General features: G+C 48.6%; 1 protein-coding gene across 3 annotated transcripts in view; it reads left to right on the top strand.

Moving 5' to 3' along the window:
- LOC139750447 (polypeptide N-acetylgalactosaminyltransferase 2-like) overlaps positions 1 to 22,541 on the top strand; it is a 380,066-nt gene that overhangs the window by 317,433 nt on the left and 40,092 nt on the right. For all 3 annotated transcript variants that reach the window (XM_071665276.1, XM_071665270.1, XM_071665260.1), the window contains one exon: positions 17,158 to 17,225. In XM_071665276.1, coding sequence (XP_071521377.1) covers positions 17,158 to 17,225 — 68 coding nt within the window. The remainder of the gene's footprint in view (positions 1 to 17,157; positions 17,226 to 22,541) is intronic.

The following is a 22,541-nucleotide window of genomic DNA, read 5'->3' as shown; positions in this document are numbered from 1 at the left end:
ATGATGATGGTGATACTGGTGCTGGGGTTGTGATAATGATGGTGATACTGGTGCTGGGGTTGTGATTATGATGATGATACTGGTGCTGGGGTTGTGATTATGATGATGATACTGGTGCTTGGGTTGTGATTATGATGATACTGGTGCTGGGGTTGTGATTGTGATGATGATACTGATGCCGGGGTTGTGATTATGATGATACTGGTGCTGGGGTTGTGATTATGATGATGATACTGGTGCTGGGGTTGTGATTATGATGATGATACTGGTGCTGGGGTTGTGATTATGATGATGATACTGGTGCTGGGGTTGTGATTATGATGGTGATACTGGTGCTGGGGTTGTGATTATGATGATGATACTGGTGCTGGGGTTGTGATTATGATGATGATACTGGTGCTGGGGTTGTGATGATGATGATGATACTGGTGCTGGGGTTGTGATGATAATGATGATACTGGTGCTGGGGTTGTGATTATGATGATGATACTGGTGCTGGGGTTGTGATTATGATGATGATACTGGTGCTGGGGTTGTGATGATGATGATGATACTGGTGTTGGGGTTGTGATGATAATGATGATACTGGTGCTGGGGTTGTGATAATGATGATGATACTGGTGCTGGGGTTGTGATGATGATGATGATACTGGTGCTGGGGTTGTGATTGTGATGATGATACTGGTGCTGGGGTTGTGATTGTGATGATGATACTGATGCTGGTGTTGTGATGATGATGGTGATACTGATGCTGGGGTTGTGATTATGATGGTGATACTGGTGCTGGGGTTGTGATTATGATGATGATACTGGTGCTGGGGTTGTGATTATGATGATGATACTGGTGCTGGGGTTGTGATTATGATGATGATACTGGTGCTGGGGTTGTGATTATGATGGTGATACTGGTGCTGGGGTTGTGATTATGATGATGATACTGGTGCTGGGGTTGTGATTATGATGATGATACTGGTGCTGGGGTTGTGATAATGATGATGATACTGATGCCGGGGTTGTGATTATGATGATGATACTGGTGCTGGGGTTGTGATTATGATGATGATACTGGTGCTGGGGTTGTGATTATGATGATGATACTGGTGCTGGGGTTGTGATTATGATGATGATACTGGTGCTGGGGTTGTGATTATGATGATACTGGTGCTGGGGTTGTGATTATGATGATGATACTGATGCTGGGGTTGTGATTATGATGATGATACTGATGCTGGGGTTGTGATTATCAGTTCTCTCAGTTCTACATTTCCCTGCGTCTATCGTTTTCTTGTAGGACCGTCATTTGTCCACGAGTTGATTCAGTGAGTCGACTCACTCATTAGTTGTGGGTGGGGGGGGGGAGGGGGGGACTCGACGTCATTAGTGGCGAGGGGTCTCATCAGCTGCGGGGTGGGGACTCGTCGATTGTGGGGCGGGGACACATCGGTATTTAGGGGGGGACTCCTCAGTTGTTGGGAGGCGGGGACTCAGCCTCATCCATGATTTGTGGGGATGGGGGACTCATCATCAGCTGTGGGGGTTGGGGGGACACTCATCATCAGCTGTGGGTTGGGGGTGGGGACTCATCATCAGCTGTGGGGGTTGGGTGGACACTCGTCATCAGCTGTGGGTTGTGGGTGGGGACTCATTATCAGCTGTGGGGGTTGGGGGGACTCTCATCATCAGCTGTGGATTGTGGGTGTGGACTCATCATCAGCTGTGGGTTGTGGTGGGGACTCATCATCAGCTGTGGGGGTTGGGTGGACACTCGTCATCAGCTGTGGGTTGTGGGTGTGGACTCATCATGAGCTGTGGGATCATCTGTTGTGGGGGTGGGGACTCATCATGAGCTGTGGGGGTTGGGGGACACTTATCATCAGCTGTGGGTTGGGAGTGGGGACTCATCATCAGCTGTGGGGACTGGGGGACTGAAAACCATAAGAATTAGGTCAGTGTGCTGCAGACTGGGTCCCCCTCTGTGTATTTCATGAGCCTATAAAATTCGAGATAGATCTTCCTTGCTCATGTGTACACTCATGGTACGTGGGTCAGGCCCTTGGTGATGGCTTGGTTGGGCTCCCAAGTCCCCGCAGTACGCAGTAATTTCCTAGAAATTATCGAACCTCTGGCGTCCAGCAGGATGTGCTGCCGGATGTACGAAGTTATCTCTCTATATAAGTCCCGTATGTGTTGACGTACGCGTCACGCTGAATCACCATCCCTCTCGTGTTATCCACAGCCGCTCCATCTTCAGCATGACTCTACAGCCTCCGCCTGTAGCCCCAGCTGGTCAGTTGTGGTGTTTGTGATGACGCGATTGTAGTTAATGAACCCATACGTTGTAGGGAGGAAGACCGACTCTCGTAGTGCCCCATCTGTTGGGTTCTCACTGTGATCAGTCAAGTATAGTTAGTGTAAACTGTCATACCAGTTACCTTGTCCCAGTCATCCACCAGCTTGTTGCTGAGGTAGATGTCCCCTTCTTTCCCCCGTGCTCTACTCTGTGGTGGCTCCGTCACAGCATCGCAAGAAGAACTGATCGACCTGATCTTTCATATGAAATAGGTACTTTAAAGCTGTGACCAGATCACCCTTTACTCTTCTCTCCTCCATAAAGTGCAACTCAACGGGCTCCAGTCTGTCTGTCTCTCTATGTAACTCATATTTCTGATTCTGATGTACATACATTTCCGTTTCATATATTTGAATGTCATTCTTATATTTGCCAGTGGACAGTTTGACCTCTTTAACAGTTGACCTGATCTGGAGGTGTGGTGACAGGTTTGGCACCATGTCGCCTCCCAAGTCAGTCTCTCTCTCTCTCTCTCTCTCTCTCTCTCTCTCTCTCTCTCTCTCTCTCTCTCTCTCTCTCTCTCTCTCTCTCTCTCTCTCACACACACACACACACACAGATAGATTGTTGTGGTCTGTTTCCTGCTGGATGTGTCTGGTGCTGACGCCTCCTTCCGCTGTATCCCATCTTCATCGCTTAGCCTTTGCCGGGGGTCGAATTTCATCAGCCATTTACCAGACCCGGTTTGGAGCTTGTTTAGGTGCCTTTGTAATCTGATGATGCAATCCTCAACATCCTTCACGTCTCTCATGACCTCAGCATCGTTCGGCCAGCAGGTTCAGGTATGAGTCGTGTTCGCTGGTCCCTGCGGCGCGCCGTCCGTGACCCAGGCCCATTTCGAGAATGTTCCTCTGACGTGTGTCGTTCTGTCCCCATTGTGCTGAGGTGATCTGTTCTCCAGTGGAGTCTTCACCAGTGGTGGGGTCTTCTCCTGTGGAGTCTCTTCCGGTAGAGTCTTTCCCAGTGGAGTCTTCTTCAGTGGAGTCTTCTCCAGTGGAGTCTCTTCTAGTGAAGTTTTCCTCCAGTGGAGTCTCCTCCAGTGGAGTCTTCTCCAGTGGAGTCTCCTCCAGTGGAGTCTTCTCCAGTGGAGTCTTCTCCAGTGGAGTCTTCTCCAGTGGAGTCTCCTTATTCCGTCTCGATCACCCAGCATCCTTACTAACCTTCAGTATTGATCAGTATCACATGCTCTCCGACCGTCCAGAAGCACACGCCTAACCCATCCATCTCTTTCGCCTCAAATTGGAGACCTCCTCTCTCCCAGAATCCGCGTTGCCTCCCATCTGGGTGATGGCTCCTTCGCAAGCTGTGATCCATTTGATCTCTCACTATCTTTTTCCAGTATTGCTAGTGAGACACTTCTCGAGGAATACCTATATCATTATCTCCTGTTCGTGTGAATCAAACTCATGTGTCTTGAACTCTTGCCTCGCAGAATCATGTCAGACTTGGAACGCTGAAGGAAGACACAGGGCGTGAGTCCCCCAGTGTTCCCCTCCCGTGCCCCAGCCTCACCCCCTGTGTGTGGGGGATGACATGGGTACACACTTGTCACGTCATCGGGGCCGCCCTGGCTTCGAGTCCTTGTTAACGCCACCGAACTGAGGTTACGACACGGGATTTGAAACACTGGTGTGTGTGTGTGTGTGTGTGTGTGTGTGTGTGTCTTCTCACCTCCGTGTGGCTGAGGTGGAGGAAGCCCCTCCCGGGGTTCGAATATCAAAACGTGTAAAGTTCACATGTAATTCAGCGTAAACCGTTTCATCATTGGGCGGCCCCAGGAGTTGAACGAACCCGGGCTTCCGAGAATGGTAAGTGGACGGATTAACCACTTGACCACCGATGGTCTTGAATTGGAAATACTGGACCTGCCATTGATTTCATGTCGACATTACTTGTTCTGATATATAGACATTACCGAGTTGCCCACGAGTCGGTCTGCGGCGTCCTCGGGATCAGAGTGGAGGCGGCCTGTCCCCTCCCACAGACCCGCAGAGAATGGTTGGGGCCCTAGAGTTGTGGATACCTGTACCAGTGTTATAATGGATCTGTTTTATCGATGGTCGAATGGTTATGCCGTTCGCTGACCGTCCCAGGTAGCCAGGGTTCGACTCTCAGGCGTTCAATAAGATGGTAGTGTATATATTTTTTTTTCATACATATTCGCCATTTCCCGCGTTAGCGAAGTAGCGTTAAGAACAGAGGACTGAGCCTAAGAGGGAAATATCCTCACTTGGCCCCCTTCTCTGTTCCTTCTTTTGGAAAAGTAAAAGCCGGAGGGGAGAATTTTCAGCCCCCTGCTCCCTCATCTTTTAGTCGCCTTCTACGGCACGCAGGGAATACGCGGGAAGTAATCTTTCTCCCCTATCCCCAAGGATAATATATATATATATATATATATATATATATATATATATATATATATATATATATATATATATATATATATATATATATATTTAATCTGGACTGCAGTTGCCAATTACGATTCTTTTTTAACTTGTTTTTTTTTACTCAGTCGTGTTAAGCTGATCCTCTGCGCTGATCTGCAGCTAAAGCTGAAGCTTAAGTCGAGTCCTGTATCGAGTCGGACGTGTTACACGAACGCTGGATGGTGTTCAAGTGGTATTTCCATATTCATTTTTTTTATGATATTGTAATTGATTTTTTTTTTTTATTCATATTTGATTATATTTTTTGAGTTCCTGGTCTTCAGGGTCGGGTCATCAGCCGGGGGTCATCACACACAAGGGTTGTCGTGGTCGTGCTCCTCAAGGGTCGTACCGTTGGTAGTCAAGGCTCGTACCGTCGGTAGTCAAGGGTCGTACCGTTGGTAGTCAAGGGTCGTACCGTTGGTAGTCAAGGGTCGCACCGTCGGTAGTCAAGGGTCGTACCGTTGGTAGTCAAGGGTCGTACCGTTGGTAGCCACGGGTCGTACCGTTGGTAGTCAAGGGTCGTACCGTTGGTAGCCACGGGTCGTACCGGTGGTTGTCAAGGGTCGAACCGTCGGTAGCCACGGGTCGTACCGTTGGTAGTCAAGGGCCGTACCGTCGGTAGTCAAGGGTCGTGCCATCTGTAGTCAAGGGTCGTACCGTTGGTAGTCAAGGGTCGTACCGTCGGTAGTCAAGGGTCGTGCCATATGTAGTCAAGGGTCGTACCGTTGGTAGTCAAGGGTCGTACCGTTGGTAGGCAAGGGTCGTGCCGTCGGCAGTCAAGGGTCGTACCGTCGGCAGTCAAGGGTCGTACCGTCGGTAGCCACGGGTCGTACCGTTGGTAGTCAAGGGTCGTACCGTCGGTAGCCACGGGTCGTACCGTCGGTAGTCAAGGGTCGTACCGTTGGTAGCCAAGGGTCGTACCGTCGGTAGTCAAGGGTCGTACCGTTGGTAGTCAAGGGTCGTACCGTCGGTAGCCACGGGTCGTACCGTCGGTAGCCACGGGTCGTACCGTCGGTAGTCAAGGGTCGTACCGTCGGTAGTCAAGGGTCGTACCGTCGGTAGCCACGGGTCGTACCGTTGGTAGTCAAGGGTCGTACCGTCGGTAGTCAAGGGTCGTACCGTCGGTAGCCACGGGTCGTACCGTTGGTAGTCAAGGGTCGTACCGTCGGTAGCCACGGGTCGTACCGTCGGTAGTCAAGGGTCGTACCGTTGGTAGCCACGGGTCGTACCGTCGGTAGTCAAGGGTCGTACCGTTGGTAGCCACGGGTCGTGCCGTCGGTAGCCACGGGTCGTACCGGTGGTAGTCAAGGGTCGTACCGTTGGTAGCCACGGGTCGTGCTGTTGTCATCAAGAGGTAATTCATCCTGTGTCATTATGTCTGACTCGCCATTCTATCCGGTGTGTGCTGAGGTTAGCATCCAGCCTGTTCTGATCTGCATGACGCATGACCGTCTGCTGGTCGTCATGTAGAGACGGGAAGCAGAGGATAAACAGAAGACGTAGAAAAACAGTGAAGGCTACGAATGTCTTTTTTATTTTGCTTTTGCTATGGTGTGTGATAATCAAATGTCAGAATAGTCATTTCTTTGACATTTGCGTGTGTGTGTGTGTGTGTGTGTGTGTGTGTGTGTGTGTGTGTGTGTGTGTTACCGGAGTGGTCGTGACGATCCTTGGGTCGTATTTGTGGTGCTCGTCCTGGTCGTCCTCCGACATAACACTGCAAGACTGATGCACGTAACACGGTTGGACTCTTAACCATATGGCCCGGTCCGCCTCAGCCAACGATGCACGTAGTAAATCTAGTGATGCTGATGCTGGCTCTGTGAGGTCCAGGAGTTCCTCCTCCCCGTCCAGGTCGCCACCACCTTGTGTGGTATCAGTGTCATCCATAGTGTCGCATATCTCCTCTTCTGGTGTCATTTGACACAGGGCGATGGATGTGGCTACACTGCCGACTTCTCCTGCGGGGTCTTAACGCTGCTAGAGCTTTGGCTATACGTAGCCTTGGTCATGTACGATGACCTCCTGACCCTGTGGTAACTTGATGCTGCCCCGACTAATGCCCCTCTCCCGTGGGCCACAGCAACTCTCGTCTCGACTTCTCGAGTAATGTCATTACTGGGAGATTATTTGATCCAAGATAAATTGAAAATTCCGACCTGTCGGATATACATGTCTGCATTATATTGCAGTGTGTGAAATCGTATTATTCAGTTAGTTTATGATAGCGTCTGTGTCTCCCTGATATTGTGTTGTTTCCGATTACTTCATTTTCCCTATACTGAAGGAGATGAAACATCTCCATTGATAAGCATGTTCCTCTCGGTTGCCTAGTTAAAAGACTTCTTTTATGTCTCTTTGTAACCTTTCCACATCTTCAATGGACATGATTTTTGATGCCTTCCCTTGCATCATCGGCAAAGGATGATAAGGAAACTGTGGCTTGTGTTCACGTCACTGTCAGGCAATAGAATAAGGAACGAGAGTGATGCAAGTACAGTGTCTTGGGAGAGTGCTTTTCTGAGGTATTCTGAAAACCATACATAATGAGCAGGAGAGATCTGCTTCCCCCAGCATTGTTGTATCGGTGCTACGATCATTTTTCTTGTTAACTGCAATTCTCTGCCTATAGGGATTTCTTTCACTCCCAGTGAGGAGTACTACTCGTATGTCTGGGGTGAATCTTCCTCCACTTCTCCTTTATGCAAGGTGGAGTCACAGGCGTCTTCCATTCTAACTCGCCGATATCACCTCCCTTCAGTTCTCCCATTCCGTCAGCCGTGATGTATTTTTTTTTTCTTATCCTGCAATAGTTATTATGGCTACTGCTTTTACGAGGCCATCCCGTGTGATCCACCTCCTAAGACCTGCACCGTTTGCACGTTCCTGGCTACTACCTTGGATAGTCTGTGTGTGGAGACCAACCATATGAGGATTGACCGTTATGGTACTTCCTTCTTTCCTCGTACTTTGAAGCGGTAGAGGTCTGTTCGTTCGTTTGTCTCCTTCCAGTTTGTATAACCTTTCCACGTTCAAAAGTCGTGTGTACAAACACCAGACAAGCTGAGGTTAATTCCTACCTTCTTTTTTTCCTTAACACTTTCATACGTTTCGTTCGAGATAGCCATGATTTGGGCTTGCTTTGACCCTGGCCATATAGGCCTCTATGTATATACCTAAGACCGCATTATACCAAACACAAGACCTCCGTGGTCTTGTTTTACCGGTGTTGCCACCCTGTCATCGACAGTAATGACCGGAGCAGGTGACCGGAGGCTGCCTTGTAGCACACCTGCAGACGAACACTTTCCTTACGGATGTAGTGACTCAGTCGTTGTGAATCATGTGTTAGGCCTATCATAATGTTTCGCGATGTTCCTCACGCCTGTGTGGTGTATGCTGCCGTATGCCGTCTGGAAGTCAGGGAGCTGCTGTGAGTGCTCACGTCACATTAACAGTGTGTCTCCATAGTCCTCTTGATAGCTAAGATATAGTCCGCTGTTCCTGCCCAAAACTGGGAGTGACAGTCGTCAAATTGTTGGAGTTGAATGCTTTTAATTCCAACAGCTTTAATACTTTTGTCTCTTGTTTTAGACGTAAATTTCAAAACTGAATTTTACCTTCTTATGAAGGCAGTCTCACTCGTTTCTTTAATCTTTGATGACGTTAGTGTAGTAGATGATGTATGCAAATATACATCAAACATATATCTTGAGATACCAGAACACTGGTATCTCCCTTCCTCACCACCACAACGCCCTCCGTCTTCGTCCACCACGCCTTCCCTCACCACCACCACCTCCACTCCCACTCACAGCACCCTTACTCCCTCCCTGACCACCACACCCTCCTTCATTACCACAACTTCCACCCTCCCTGGTCACCACACCCTGAACGACGGAATGGCATTTTTCAGTGGTATATATCCACTCATCCCCGCCACTTTCCGTTTTCATACCTCCTTTATTGGAGGCACAACCTTTCCCCTCAATTATGAAATATTTTCCCGAAGATATATCACCCTACCAGCCAAGAATTTCTCTCCTACCAAGAAAATGGGTGTATTATTGGCTACTGCGTATGGGGGTTAGTCATCGTGGTTCTGGCTCCTTCCTTGGCTTGTCTACAGACTGGGAATGGACAGAGCTATCCTTTTGCAGTATCGACGGATTCGAATATTTGTCAGTATATAATATATATATATATATATTTTATTTTTTTTTTTTTTTCATATTTATTATATTTTTTGAGTTTGGTCTTCAGGGGGGGGTCATCAGCCCGGGGGCATCCCACAAGGGTTGTCGTGGTCGTGCTCCCCAAAGGGGGACCCTTGGAGTCAAGGGTTTGGGCCGGGGTAGTCAAGGGTCGACCCTTGGTAGTCAAGGGTCGTACCGTTGGTAGCCACGGGTCTTTGGGGGTAGTCAAGGGTCGTGCCGTCGGAGCCCCGGGTCGTCCCTGGTAGTCAAGGGGCCGTTGGTAGCCAGGGGCTGTGTTGTCATCAAGAGGTAATTCATCCTGTTTTCATTATGTCTGACCGCCATTCTATCCGGTGTGTGTGAGGTTAGCATCCAGCCCGTTTGATCTGCATGACGCATGACCGTCTGCTGGTGTATTAGAGACGGGAAGCCCCCAAAGGGTAAACAGAAGACGTAGAAAAACAGTGAAGGTCGAATTCTTTTTTATTTGCTTTTGCTATGGTGTGTGATAATCAAAAAGTCGAATAGTCATTTCTTTGAATTTGCTTGGTGGTTTGGGGTGTGTTGTGTGTTTGTGTTGACCCGGGGTGGTCGTGACGATCCCCGGGGCGTATTTGTGGTGCTCGTCTGGTCGTCCCGACTAACACTGCAAGACTGATGCAGTAACACGGTTGGATTTTTCCATATGGGCCCCGGGCCGCCTTTAGCCCAAAGATGCACGTAGTAAATCTAGTGTGCTGATGCTGGCTTGTGAGGTCCCGGAGTTCCCCCTCCCCGTAGGTCGCCCCACCTTGTGTGGGATCAGTGTCATCCATAGTGTCGCATATTCCTCTTCTGGGTCATTTGAACAGGGCGATGGATGTGGTACACTGCGACTTTCCGCGGGGGGTTTAAAGCGTTGAGCTTTGGCTATACGTACCCGGTCATGTACGATGACCTCCTGATGTGGTAATTGATGTGCCCCCCACTAATGCCCCTTCCCGTGGGCCCCAGCAACTCTCGTCTCGACTTTCGAGTAATGTCATTAATGGGGGGAATTATTTGATCCCGATAATTGAAAAATTCCCACCTGTGGTATACATGTCTGTTATATTGCAGTGTGTGAAATCGTATTTTTCAGTTAGTTTATGATAGCGTCTGTGTCTCCCTGATATTGTGTTGTTTCCGATTACTTCATTTTCCCTATACTGAAGGAGATGAAACATCTCCATTGATAAGCATGTTCCTCTCGGTTGCCTAGTTAAAAGACTTCTTTTATGTCTCTTTGTAACCTTTCCGCATCTTCAATGGACATGATTTTTGATGCCTTCCCTTGCATCATCGGCAAAGGATGATAAGGAAACTGTGGCTTGTGTTCACGTCACTGTCAGGCAATAGAATAAGGAACGAGAGTGATGCAAGTACAGTGTCTTGGGAGAGTGCTTTTCTGAGGTATTCTGAAAACCATACATAATGAGCAGGAGAGATCTGCTTCCCCCAGCATTGTTGTATCGGTGCTACGATCATTTTTCTTGTTAACTGCAATTCTCTGCCTATAGGGATTTCTTTCACTCCCAGTGAGGAGTACTACTCGTATGTCTGGGGTGAATCTTCCTCCACTTCTCCTTTATGCAAGGTGGAGTCACAGGCGTCTTCCATTCTAACTCGCCGATATCACCTCCCTTCAGTTCTCCCATTCCGTCAGCCGTGATGTATTTTTTTTTTTCTTATCCTGCAATAGTTATTATGGCTACTGCTTTTACGAGGCCATCCCGTGTGATCCACCTCCTAAGACCTGCACCGTTTGCACGTTCCTGGCTACTACCTTGGATAGTCTGTGTGTGGAGACCAACCATATGAGGATTGACCGTTATGGTACTTCCTTCTTTCCTCGTACTTTGAAGCGGTAGAGGTCTGTTCGTTCGTTTGTCTCCTTCCAGTTTGTATAACCTTTCCACGTTCAAAAGTCGTGTGTACAAACACCAGACAAGCTGAGGTTAATTCCTACCTTCTTTTTTTCCTTAACACTTTCATACGTTTCGTTCGAGATAGCCATGATTTGGGCTTGCTTTGACCCTGGCCATATAGGCCTCTATGTATATACATAAGACCGTATTATACCAAACACAAGACCTCCGTGGTCTTGTTTTACCTGTGTTGCCACCCTGTCATCGACAGTAATGACCGGAGCAGGTGACCGGAGGCAGCCTTGTAGCACACCTGCAGACGAACACTTTCCCTACGGATGTAGTGACTCAGTCGTTGTGAATCATGTGTTAGGACTATCATAATGTTTCGCGATGTTCCTCACGCCTGTGTGATGTATGCTGCCGTATGCCGTCTGGAAGTCAGGGAGCTGCTGTGAGTGCTCACGTCACATTAACAGTGTGTCTCCATAGTCTTCCGGATAGTTGAGGTATAGTCCGCTGTTCCAGCCCTAAACTAGGAGTGACAGTCGTCAAATTGTTGGAGTTGAATGCTTTTAATTCCAACAGCTTTAATACTTTTGTCTCTTGTTTTAGACGTAAATTTCAAAACTGAATTTTACCTTCTTATGAAGGCAGTCTCACTCGTTTCTTTAATCTTTGATGACGTTAGTGTAGTAGATGATGTATGCAAATATACATCAAACATATATCTTGAGATACCAGAACACTGGTATCTCCCTTCCTCACCACCACAACGCCCTCCGTCTTCGTCCACCGCGCCTTCCCTCACCACCACCACCTCCACTCCCACTCACAGCACCCTTACTCCCTCCCTGACCACCACACCCTCCTTCATTACCACAACTTCCACCCTCCCTGGTCACCACACCCTGAACGACGGAATGGCATTTTTCAGTGGTATATATTCACTCATCCCCGCCACTTTCCGTTTTCATACCTCCTTTATTGGAGGCACAACCTTTCCCCTCAATTATGAAATATTTTCCCGAAGATATATCACCCTACCGGCCAAGAATTTCTCTCCTACCAAGAAAATGGGTGTATTATTGGCTACTGCGTATGGGGGTTAGTCATCGTGGTTCTGGCTCCTTCCTTGGCTTGTCTACAGACTGGGAATGGACAGAGCCATCCTTTTGCAGTATCGACGGATTCGAATATTTGTCAGTATATATATATATATATATATATATATATATATATATATATATATATATATATATATATATATATAAAATTCTGGTGTCTTTGTGACACGGGTTGACCTGAGCACCTGAGTTAAGGTCTTGATGTCAAAACAAAGGAAGTGATTCGCGTGAGTTTGCCCTGGTCGCTGCGTCAGGTGGGGGGACATTAGTCCGGCCTGAGTCACGTCTGCAGAGGTGGGAACAATGGTTCGCACCCCAGCATCCTCCCGCCGGCTAAGAGAGCAGCCTTTGAGGTCTGGTGGCCGGCGGCGGCGGCAGGGGTGAGGAGAGAAGGCGAAAGCATCAGCTGAGGGCGGCATTATCTAGTGTACACAAACCGGGCCCCTCAGACCTCCTGCCGGCCCCCGGCTTCGCCTCCTCCACCACCACGCGTCCTGCAGGTGGCCAGGGCACATGACCCCGCCCTCGCTGTAGTACACCACCTCCCTCCCAGTCGTCTTCCACCGTGACATCTTGACACACTATAGCTGGAATCTGGCCTCCTCCACCTGACCTCTCATGTGACCAGACTCGTACTTCTTCCCCCCCTCCCTTTCCTAATGGCGCAATTGAGGGGAAGCAAAAGTCGGGATCGACCCACAGTCACGCGCTTGTACTGGTTCCTCTCTCTCTCTCTCTCTCTCTCTCTCTCTCTCTCTCTCTCTCTCTCTCTCTCTCTCTCTCTCTCTCTCTCTCTCTCTCTCTCTCTCTCTCACTTCCTCTCATCTCACTGCAGCACACTCGACAACGTAGCTCGTTTTGCACCCAGTCCCTCTCGACCAGAACTCGGTGTAACAAGGGCCAGGCGGTGTAATACTATCACTGCCAGGATATTGTACCAGGAAATCGGCATTTAACTTTTATCCACACTGTCACCAAATCACCATCATCGAACGCTGAGATAACAACAGACTGGCGATGAGAAGACAGACAACCACTCTGACAATATCATCAGAAGTGTGATATTGGGTTCGTGTGATTTTTGGTTCTTTTACGTTGGAGGCTCCAGTCACGGACAGGGCCAAGGTGGCTGTTACAAAAAGGATGAGGTAGAAATATAAGACCATACGCCAGGGTAACGTAAGACCATACACCAGGGTAATGTGAGACCATACACCAGGGTAATGTGAGACCATACACCAGGGTAATATGAGACCATACACCAGGGTAATATAAGACCATACACCAGGGTAATGTGAGACCATACACCAGGGTAATATGAGACCATACACCAGGGTAATGTGAGACCATACACCAGGGTAATATAAGACCATACACCAGGGTAATATAAGACCATACACTTGGGTAATATAAGACCATACACCAGGGTAATATAAGACCATACTCTAGGGTAATATAAGACCATACACCAGGGTAATGTAAGATCGTACACCACGATAGTATAAGACCATGCACCATGATAATATAAGACCATACTCTAGGGTAATATAAGACCATACACCAGGGTAATATAGGAACAGAGGACTGGCCAAATGAACCCGAGAGAGAGAGAGAGAGAGAGAGAGAGAGAGAGAGAGAGAGAGAGAGAGAGAGAGAGAGAGAGGATAGTTCTTAACGGGTGTGAATGAATTGATAACGAACCACGAGGAACACGGGTTGTGTGAGACGGGGAGTCGGGACTCAGACCAGATCTGATGGGAACTGTTAGGGCAATGGTTAACAAGTAGGTGGGTCCTCTGACTGATGGCCAGCACCTGATGGTACTGAGACACTCATATAATTGACTTTCCATGTCCTGACGAATGTGTATCACCCAAAGGCTATACAGTGGCAGAGAGAGAGAGAGAGAGAGAGAGAGAGAGAGAGAGAGAGAGAGAGAGAGAGAGAGAGAGAGAGGTTCTCCTCAGTAGAGGGGATAACATATAGAGTTTCTGTAGCTGCTGGTGGGTGCTCGACGACAGCTCCTTCAGGAACTATAGATACAGATTACTGTATGAGACACATGCGCAGTAGTGTTGGAGCATTAACATTATACGAAAAGAAAATGATAAAATGTATCAAGAGTTTCAGTAATAGTAATGAAAATACGATTAAGAAGACGGAAGAAGCAGAGATATGCCTTACTCAGTCAGACAAAGGTCCTGATATTGAGGATTTATACTACCAAATGGATCATTTTGAAATACATGGATCCACATGGAGGAAGTGAGTCATGGAAGTGTAAGATGTTCACAGATGCTGCATCGATGTGTTGATGAACCCACGACCATTAAGAAGAGGTGACTGATGCGCCATCACTGCATGGGTGTCAATGCTCAGGTCCTGCAGTGCATGGCAGACATGCTCCCCCTCTGTGTAGAATGATGGGTCATGCAGCGTTGGAGGGATGTTATGGTCAGTAAAGAAGAAAGAAAGAAATTAAAGACGGCTCGCAATGTCAGGAGAAAGTCGAAGGTTGGCTTTTATGATGCCACCATATCCCACGGAAGAGCTGAGCTGTGGGAATTCTCTTCCTTCCCATGTCTTTCCCTGGCCATATAACCCGTCTTCCTGGAGGAGTCAGGTCCACAAACACTTGCGGAGACAGCGACAGAGTATAATAAAAAATAAAATATATATATATATATATATATATATATATATATATATATATATATATATATATTTTTTTTTTTTTTTTCACTTTTTTCCTCTCGTGAAAATTTCTCCTTCGCCCGAGATGTGTGCTTGATTGGAGCGTGTTATCTGCCTGCGTCGTGTGGGGTCACTATAAAGAAAATACAGGGAAGGAAAGTTTACAAAATTGAATATATACTTTTTAAGCACATAAAAACTTGGGAACGAGATTCCATGTTCATAAATATGGATCAGTGTTATGAGAGATGTGTGAAGTGTACGTGGTCATGGAGACGGTCGGCTGGTGGTGGTGGTGGTGGCTGGTGTAGGTAGCGTGGTAAGGGACGGGAGGACAGAGAGGAGAGAGACGTGGTTCAGCAGACGTCAGGATGACTGAGGAAAGCAGATACCGAGCGAGAAGATGATGCACACAAGACCAGCCACCAGACGCTGCCCCGGGGACACACAAGGACGAGGAAGAAGGAATCCACCAGAACAAGGCAGGAAGACCAGAGGAATTTTGACGAGAGAACATAATGGAGGATTGTAACCAAGATCTGAGGTGTTCCATAAATTCAGGAATATTAAGTTGTGTGGGTAATATACCAGGTAGTAAGACTACAGGACGTAGAGGATGGGAGGGGTATTACAACACAGGAAGAATTATGAGAGGAATTATATGCATATTTTAGCGTGTTTTTTTTTCCTAGTTGAAGACATTTTTGATATTGCCAAGATGAGACAGAGAAGAGATAATGAGAAGAAGAGTTTGATATATGTATCCAGTAATGAAGGACCAATATCCGTGTAAAGTGGATGGTCTTGATGGCGTCTCGCACAACATATAACAAGAACGTGTACATACAAGTGTGAGGCCGCTGGAGGCGCTGCCACACTGCTCACTAACGTAGTACACGAGCATATATGTACTATGGTTCGGGAAGGCTGGAGAGAAGACGAGCTCCTCGACACCCCCAGCACCGCTGACATTCACCGTGTATAGAACTGCAGAAGGAGGTAAGTACGAAGGAAATGGATGAACACTTGTAAACCAGGAACTATACACGCGGGAAGCTACGTGGGTGCAGAGGAAAGAGGTGTTGCATAATGAACCTTCTGAACTACCGTGACCAAGTGAACACACAACGGAGTTGGTAGAATGGAACGTGTGATCTCAGACTACCAGAAGACACTTGACTCTGCCTCACAGAAGACTGGCAGTCAAACATCCAGGCAGACATCAGGAGAATGGCACTGGATGTGCATCAGAAATGACATGAACACAAGGATGTTGAGTCGTCATATCAGAGGGGCTTCTTGTAGATGTGTACAGGTAACCACTGGCGTTCCACAGGGCTAAGTCTTAGGGTCGTTACTGTTCTCGATCTCCGGAAGTGACTTTCGGGGACTCGAACCTTACCTGAATATGCTTCGAGACGACACACAACGTATTATGAGAGAATACTGGACGGAATACTCAGGATTTTAGCGACTTGCAGAGAGGCTCGGATTCCAGCTGTGGTCAGTGACTTGATCAATGGAACGCATTGCAACCATATTCAGTGTGAAGGAGTTGCAGTATTCTGTAATGAGACCAATCTGTTATGGGAAGGTATGTTCCTGTGAGAAGGAGCCAGCGGGTTAACGTATTACACAACCTGACGTCAGAAAACATTGTAATGATTAAGAAAGTAAAGTTTACCTTCTGGTAAATGTCACACTTGACTTTAAGTTCACTGACATAGAGATAATATTGAGATAAGATATTCGTGACGTATATTTGACGTAAGCTAAAGTACCTGACACCAGTTTGGTTACCGTGCTTAAAGGGGAGAGAGAGTTGTGGTGAGGGGTCCAACTGCTGGCAGTAACTGCATGATGTACAGTGAGGAAGACGAGCTGCAAGGGAGGGAAGGGGTAGCCATACATCAGGAGGATGAGGGACATGATCACGACTTTGAAGTTCCTCATCGGATTTTGATGCCATCGACACGACACAGTTGTTTGAGATATGGACGAACCGATCACCTGGGACATGGGACACGAAGGGGGACTAGGGTGAAGCAAGAGAAGAGTCAGCATGTAGTCCAGTCTGGTGTTACTCCTGAGGGGACATAATGGGGGTTTATATTGTACAAACCTCGTCTGTGACAAGTATTGTGTTACAGTATATGTTCTTTTAATGTCTTTAATGAGTATTGTATGACACTATATGTGGTTATCATGCCTGTAACGAGTAATGCGTTGTAGCATATATTGTCGCCTTGTGTAGTTATCATGTGTGTGTAGCAAGTAATGTGTTACGGCATATGTGGTTATCATATCTGTAACGAGTATTGTTACACTCAATGTGTTCATCATGTCTGTAACGAGTATTGTATTATTAAGGCATAATGTTGTTATCCCGTTACCTTTATCTTGCTGTTATCATCGTGTTATCAACATGTCTTGTGTGTCGTCGTGATCCTAACGTGAGCTTCGTCCCTACAGCGTGTTGAACCGGAGTCCTGAGCACCTGGTGAAGGAGATCATCCTCGTAGACGACTTCAGCGACGACCGTGAGTACCATGAACACACCTGTGGCCTCTGGCTCACACCTGTGGCCTCTGGCTCACACTTGTGGCCTCTGGCTTACCACCTGTGGCCTCTGGCTTACACCTGCGGCCTTGGCTTATACCTGTCCTTTGGCTACGCCTGTCCCCCAACTCGCCCTAGCCTCTAGCTCACGCCCCGTCCTCTGGTTACACCTGTCCTCTGGCGTTTACACCTGTTCTGGTTCACACCTGTCCTCTGGCTCACACTGTCCTTTGGCTCATACCTGTCCTCTGGTTCACCCCCTGTCCTCTGGTACGGCCTGTCCTGTGGCTCACACTTGTCGCTGGGTGACACAAACAAAGAAAATGCAGACGTGATGTACACAAGCTTTGGAAAAGCATATGAAAAGGTGTGACCCTGGTGTCATAGCACATAGAATACGAAGGCTAGGAAAAAATGGATAACCTGGGAGATGAATGTACAACTTTCATGTACAATTTTCATTTCCCCCATACCCCTTGGGTATAGGGAAATGAAAAATGGAAATCAAAAGCAACGCTGACAGAGACGCTATCACGAACCTGATGAATAATGTGAAAGGCCAATGAGTTGTTAATGTCCAAGACCCAACCTTAGCCAAACAACAAAACACGGTTGCCTCGTGCAGAAGGATGGCTGGCTGGATCCCGCGGACCTTCAAGACAAGGGGAAGACAAACCAGGATAATGTTATTCAAAGCGCTAAGTCTTTCACAAATTGAATAATGTTGCATTCTAACATCGCCTATAAGGCGGGCGAAACTACGGATTTAGAAGTTTTCAGAGACCTTTTACTGCCCCTTTTTAATGCTGTAAAAACTAAATTACTGGAAACGACTGGAGCACAAATGGAGAGGGATATATTATCTACACCCGAAAATTTCCTAGAAGGTATAGTTCCCAACTTAGATTTGGAGATGACATCTATGGCACGGCATGCATGGAAGACTGGAAATTACTGCCTCTGAAATCCAAAGGTGGTTACGCACAAAATTTGGGGAACACCTTAAACATCCGGGGCTCAAGATTCTTCAACACGTTGCCATCTACCATCAGAAGCAGCCTGGGATGCATAGTGAAGATCAAGAGTGCACTGGGGCAAGCACTTACAAATTGTACCAGACCAGCCAGGCTGTGGGGGCTATGTGGGCCTGAGGGCTGCGGCTCCCAACAGCTTGGTCGACCAACGACCATTCCAACAGGCTGAGCCCAACCCAGGCTGTTAGGGTAGAAAATCCCAGAAGATTTCATTAAATATACACCTGATATTATCTGCTTCACACCTGTCCTCTGGCTCACACCTGTCCTCTGGCTCACACCTGTCCTCTGGCTCACACCTGTCCTCTGGCTCACACCTGTGGCCTCTGGCTCACACCTGTCCTCTGGCTCACACCTGTGGCCTCTGGCTCACACCTGTGGCCTCTGGCTCACACCTGTCCTCTGGTTCACACCTGTCCTCTGGCTCACACCTGTGGCCTCTGGCTCACACCTGTCCTCTGGTTCACACCTGTCCTCTGGTTCACACCTGTCCTCTGGCTCACACCTGTCCTCTGGCTCACACCTGTGGCCTCTGGCTCACACCTGTGGCCTCTGGCTCACACCTGTCCTCTGGCTCACACCTGTCCTCTGGTTCACACCTGTCCTCTGGCTCACACCTGTCCTCTGGCTCACACCTGTCCTCTGGCTCACACCTGTCCTCTGGCTCACACCTGTCCTCTGGTTCACACCTGTCCTCTGGCTCACACCTGTCCTCTGGCTCACACCTGTCCTCTGGCTCACACCTGTCCTCTGGCTCACACCTGTCCTCTGGTTCACACCTGTCCTCTGGCTCACACCTGTCCTCTGGCTCACACCTGTGGCCTCTGGCTCACACCTGTCCTCTGGCTCACACCTGTCCTCTGGTTCACACCTGTCCTCTGGTTCACACCTGTCCTCTGGCTCACACCTGTCCTCTGGCTCACACCTGTCCTCTGGCTCACACCTGTCCTCTGGCTCACACCTGTCCTCTGGTTCACACCTGTCCTCTGGCTCACACCTGTCCTCTGGCTCACACCTGTCCTCTGGCTCACACCTGTCCTCTGGCTCACACCTGTCCTCTGGCTCACACCTGTCCTCTGGTTCACACCTGTCCTCTGGTTCACACCTGTCCTCTGGTTCACACCTGTCCTCTGGTTCACACCTGTCCTCTGGTTCACACCTGTCCTCTGGTTCACACCTGTCCTCTGGTTCACACCTGTCCTCTGGTTCACACTGTCCTCTGGCTCACACCTGTGGCCTCTGGCTCACACCTGTCCTCTGGTTCACACCTGTCCTCTGGCTCACACCTGTCCTCTGGCTCACACCTGTCCTCTGGTTCACACCTGTCCTCTGGTTCACACCTGTCCTCTGGTTCACACCTGTCCTCTGGTTCACACCTGTCCTCTGGCTCACACCTGTGGCCTCTGGCTCACACCTGTCCTCTGGTTCACACCTGTCCTCTGGTTCACACCTGTCCTCTGGTTCACACCTGTCCTCTGGTTCACACCTGTCCTCTGGCTCACACCTGTCCTCTGGTTCACACCTGTCCTCTGGCTCACACCTGTCCTCTGGTTCACACCTGTCCTCTGGTTCACACCTGTCCTCTGGTTCACACCTGTCCTCTGGTTCACACCTGTCCTCTGGTTCACACCTGTCCTCTGGCTCACACCTGTCCTCTGGCTCACACCTGTGGCCTCTGGCTCACACCTGTGGCCTCTGGCTCACACCTGTGGCCTCTGGCTCACACCTGTCCTCTGGTTCACACCTGTCCTCTGGTTCACACCTGTCCTCTGGTTCACACCTGTCCTCTGGCTCACACCTGTGGCCTCTGGCTCACACCTGTCCTCTGGTTCACACCTGTCCTCTGGTTCACACCTGTCCTCTGGCTCACACCTGTCCTCTGGTTCACACCTGTCCTCTGGTTCACACCTGTCCTCTGGTTCACACTGTCCTCTGGCTCACACCTGTGGCCTCTGGCTCACACCTGTGGCCTCTGGCTCACACCTGTGGCCTCTGGCTCACACCTGTGGCCTCTGGCTCACACCTGTGGCCTCTGGCTCACACCTGTCCTCTGGTTCACACCTGTCCTCTGGCTCACACCTGTCCTCTGGTTCACACCTGTCCTCTGGTTCACACCTGTCCTCTGGTTCACACCTGTCCTCTGGCTCACACCTGTCCTCTGGTTCACACCTGTCCTCTGGTTCACACCTGTCCTCTGGTTCACACCTGTCCTCTGGCTCACACCTGTCCTCTGGCTCACACCTGTGGCCTCTGGCTCACACCTGTGGCCTCTGGCTCACACCTGTCCTCTGGTTCACACCTGTCCTCTGGTTCACACCTGTCCTCTGGTTCACACCTGTCCTCTGGTTCACACCTGTCCTCTGGCTCACACCTGTGGCCTCTGGCTCACACCTGTCCTCTGGCTCACACCTGTCCTCTGGTTCACACCTGTCCTCTGGTTCACACCTGTCCTCTGGTTCACACCTGTCCTCTGGTTCACACCTGTCCTCTGGTTCACACCTGTCCTCTGGCTCACACCTGTCCTCTGGTTCACACCTGTCCTCTGGTTCACACCTGTCCTCTGGTTCACACCTGTCCTCTGGTTCACACCTGTCCTCTGGTTCACACTGTTTTTTTTTTCCTAGTTGAAGACCTTTTTGGGATATGCCAAGATGAGACAGAGAAGAGATAATGAGAAGAAGAGTTTGATATATGTATCCAGTAATGAAGGACCAATAACCGTGTAAAGTGGATGGTCTTGATGGCGTCTCGCACAACATATAACAAGAACGTGTACATACAAGTGTGAGGCCGGCCGGGCCTGCTGAGGCGCTGCCACACTACTCACTAAACGAAGTACACAGCATATATGTACTATGGTTCGGGAAGGCTGGAGAGAAGACGCGCTCCTCGACACCCCCAGCACCGCTGACATTCACCGTGTATAGAACTGCAGAAGGAGGTAAGTACGAAGGAAATGGATGAACACTTGTAAACCAGGAACTATACACGCGGGAAGCTACGTGGGTGCAGAGGAAAGAGGTGTTGCATAATGAACCTTCTGAACTACCGTGACCAAGTGAACACACAACGGAGTTGGTAGAATGGAACGTGTGATCTCAGACTACCAGAAGACACTTGACTCTGCCTCACAGAAGACTGGCAGTCAAACATCCAGGCAGACATCAGGAGAATGGCACTGGATGTGCATCAGAAATGACATGAACACAAGGATGTTGAGTCGTCATATCAGAGGGGCTTCTTGTAGATGTGTACAGGTAACCACTGGCGTTCCACAGGGCTAAGTCTTAGGGTCGTTACTGTTCTCGATCTCCGGAAGTGACTTTCGGGGACTCGAACCTTACCTGAATATGCTTCGAGACGACACACAACGTATTATGAGAGAATACTGGACGGAATACTCAGGATTTTAGCGACTTGCAGAGAGGCTCGGATTCCAGCTGTGGTCAGTGACTTGATCAATGGAACGCATTGCAACCATATTCAGTGTGAAGGAGTTGCAGTATTCTGTAATGAGACCAATCTGTTATGGGAAGGTATGTTCCTGTGAGAAGGAGCCAGCGGGTTAACGTATTACACAACCTGACGTCAGAAAACATTGTAATGATTAAGAAAGTAAAGTTTACCTTCTGGTAAATGTCACACTTGACTTTAAGTTCACTGACATAGAGATAATATTAAGATACGATATTCGTGACGTATATTTGACGTAAGCTAAAGTACCTGACACCAGTTTGGTTACCGTGCTTAAAGGGGAGAGAGAGTTGTGCTGAGGGGTCCAACTGCTGGCAGTAACTGCATGATGTACAGTGAGGAAGACGAGCTGCAAGGGAGGGAAGGGGTAGCCATACATCAGGAGGATGAGGGACATGATCACGACTTTGAAGTTCCTCATCGGATTTTGATGCCATCGACACGACACAGTTGTTTGAGATATGGACGAACCGATCACCTGGGACATGGGACACGAAAGGGAATTAGGATGGAGCAAGAGAAGAGTTAGCATGTAGTCCAGTCTGGTGTTACTCTTGAGGGGACATAATGGGGGTTTATATTGTACAAACCTCGTCTGTGACAAGTATTGTGTTACAGTATATGTTCTTTTAATGTCTTTAATGAGTATTGTATGACACTATATGTGGTTATCATGCCTGTAACGAGTAATGCGTTGTAGCATATATTGTCGCCTTGTGTAGTTATCATGTGTGTGTAGCAAGTAATGTGTTACGGCATATGTGGTTATCATATCTGTAACGAGTATTG

The sequence above is a fragment of the Panulirus ornatus genome, chromosome 1 (genome assembly GCF_036320965.1).
Source record: "Panulirus ornatus isolate Po-2019 chromosome 1, ASM3632096v1, whole genome shotgun sequence".
NCBI classification, from domain to species: domain Eukaryota; kingdom Metazoa; phylum Arthropoda; class Malacostraca; order Decapoda; family Palinuridae; genus Panulirus; species Panulirus ornatus.
This window is presented reverse-complemented; position numbering and strand designations above follow the sequence as displayed.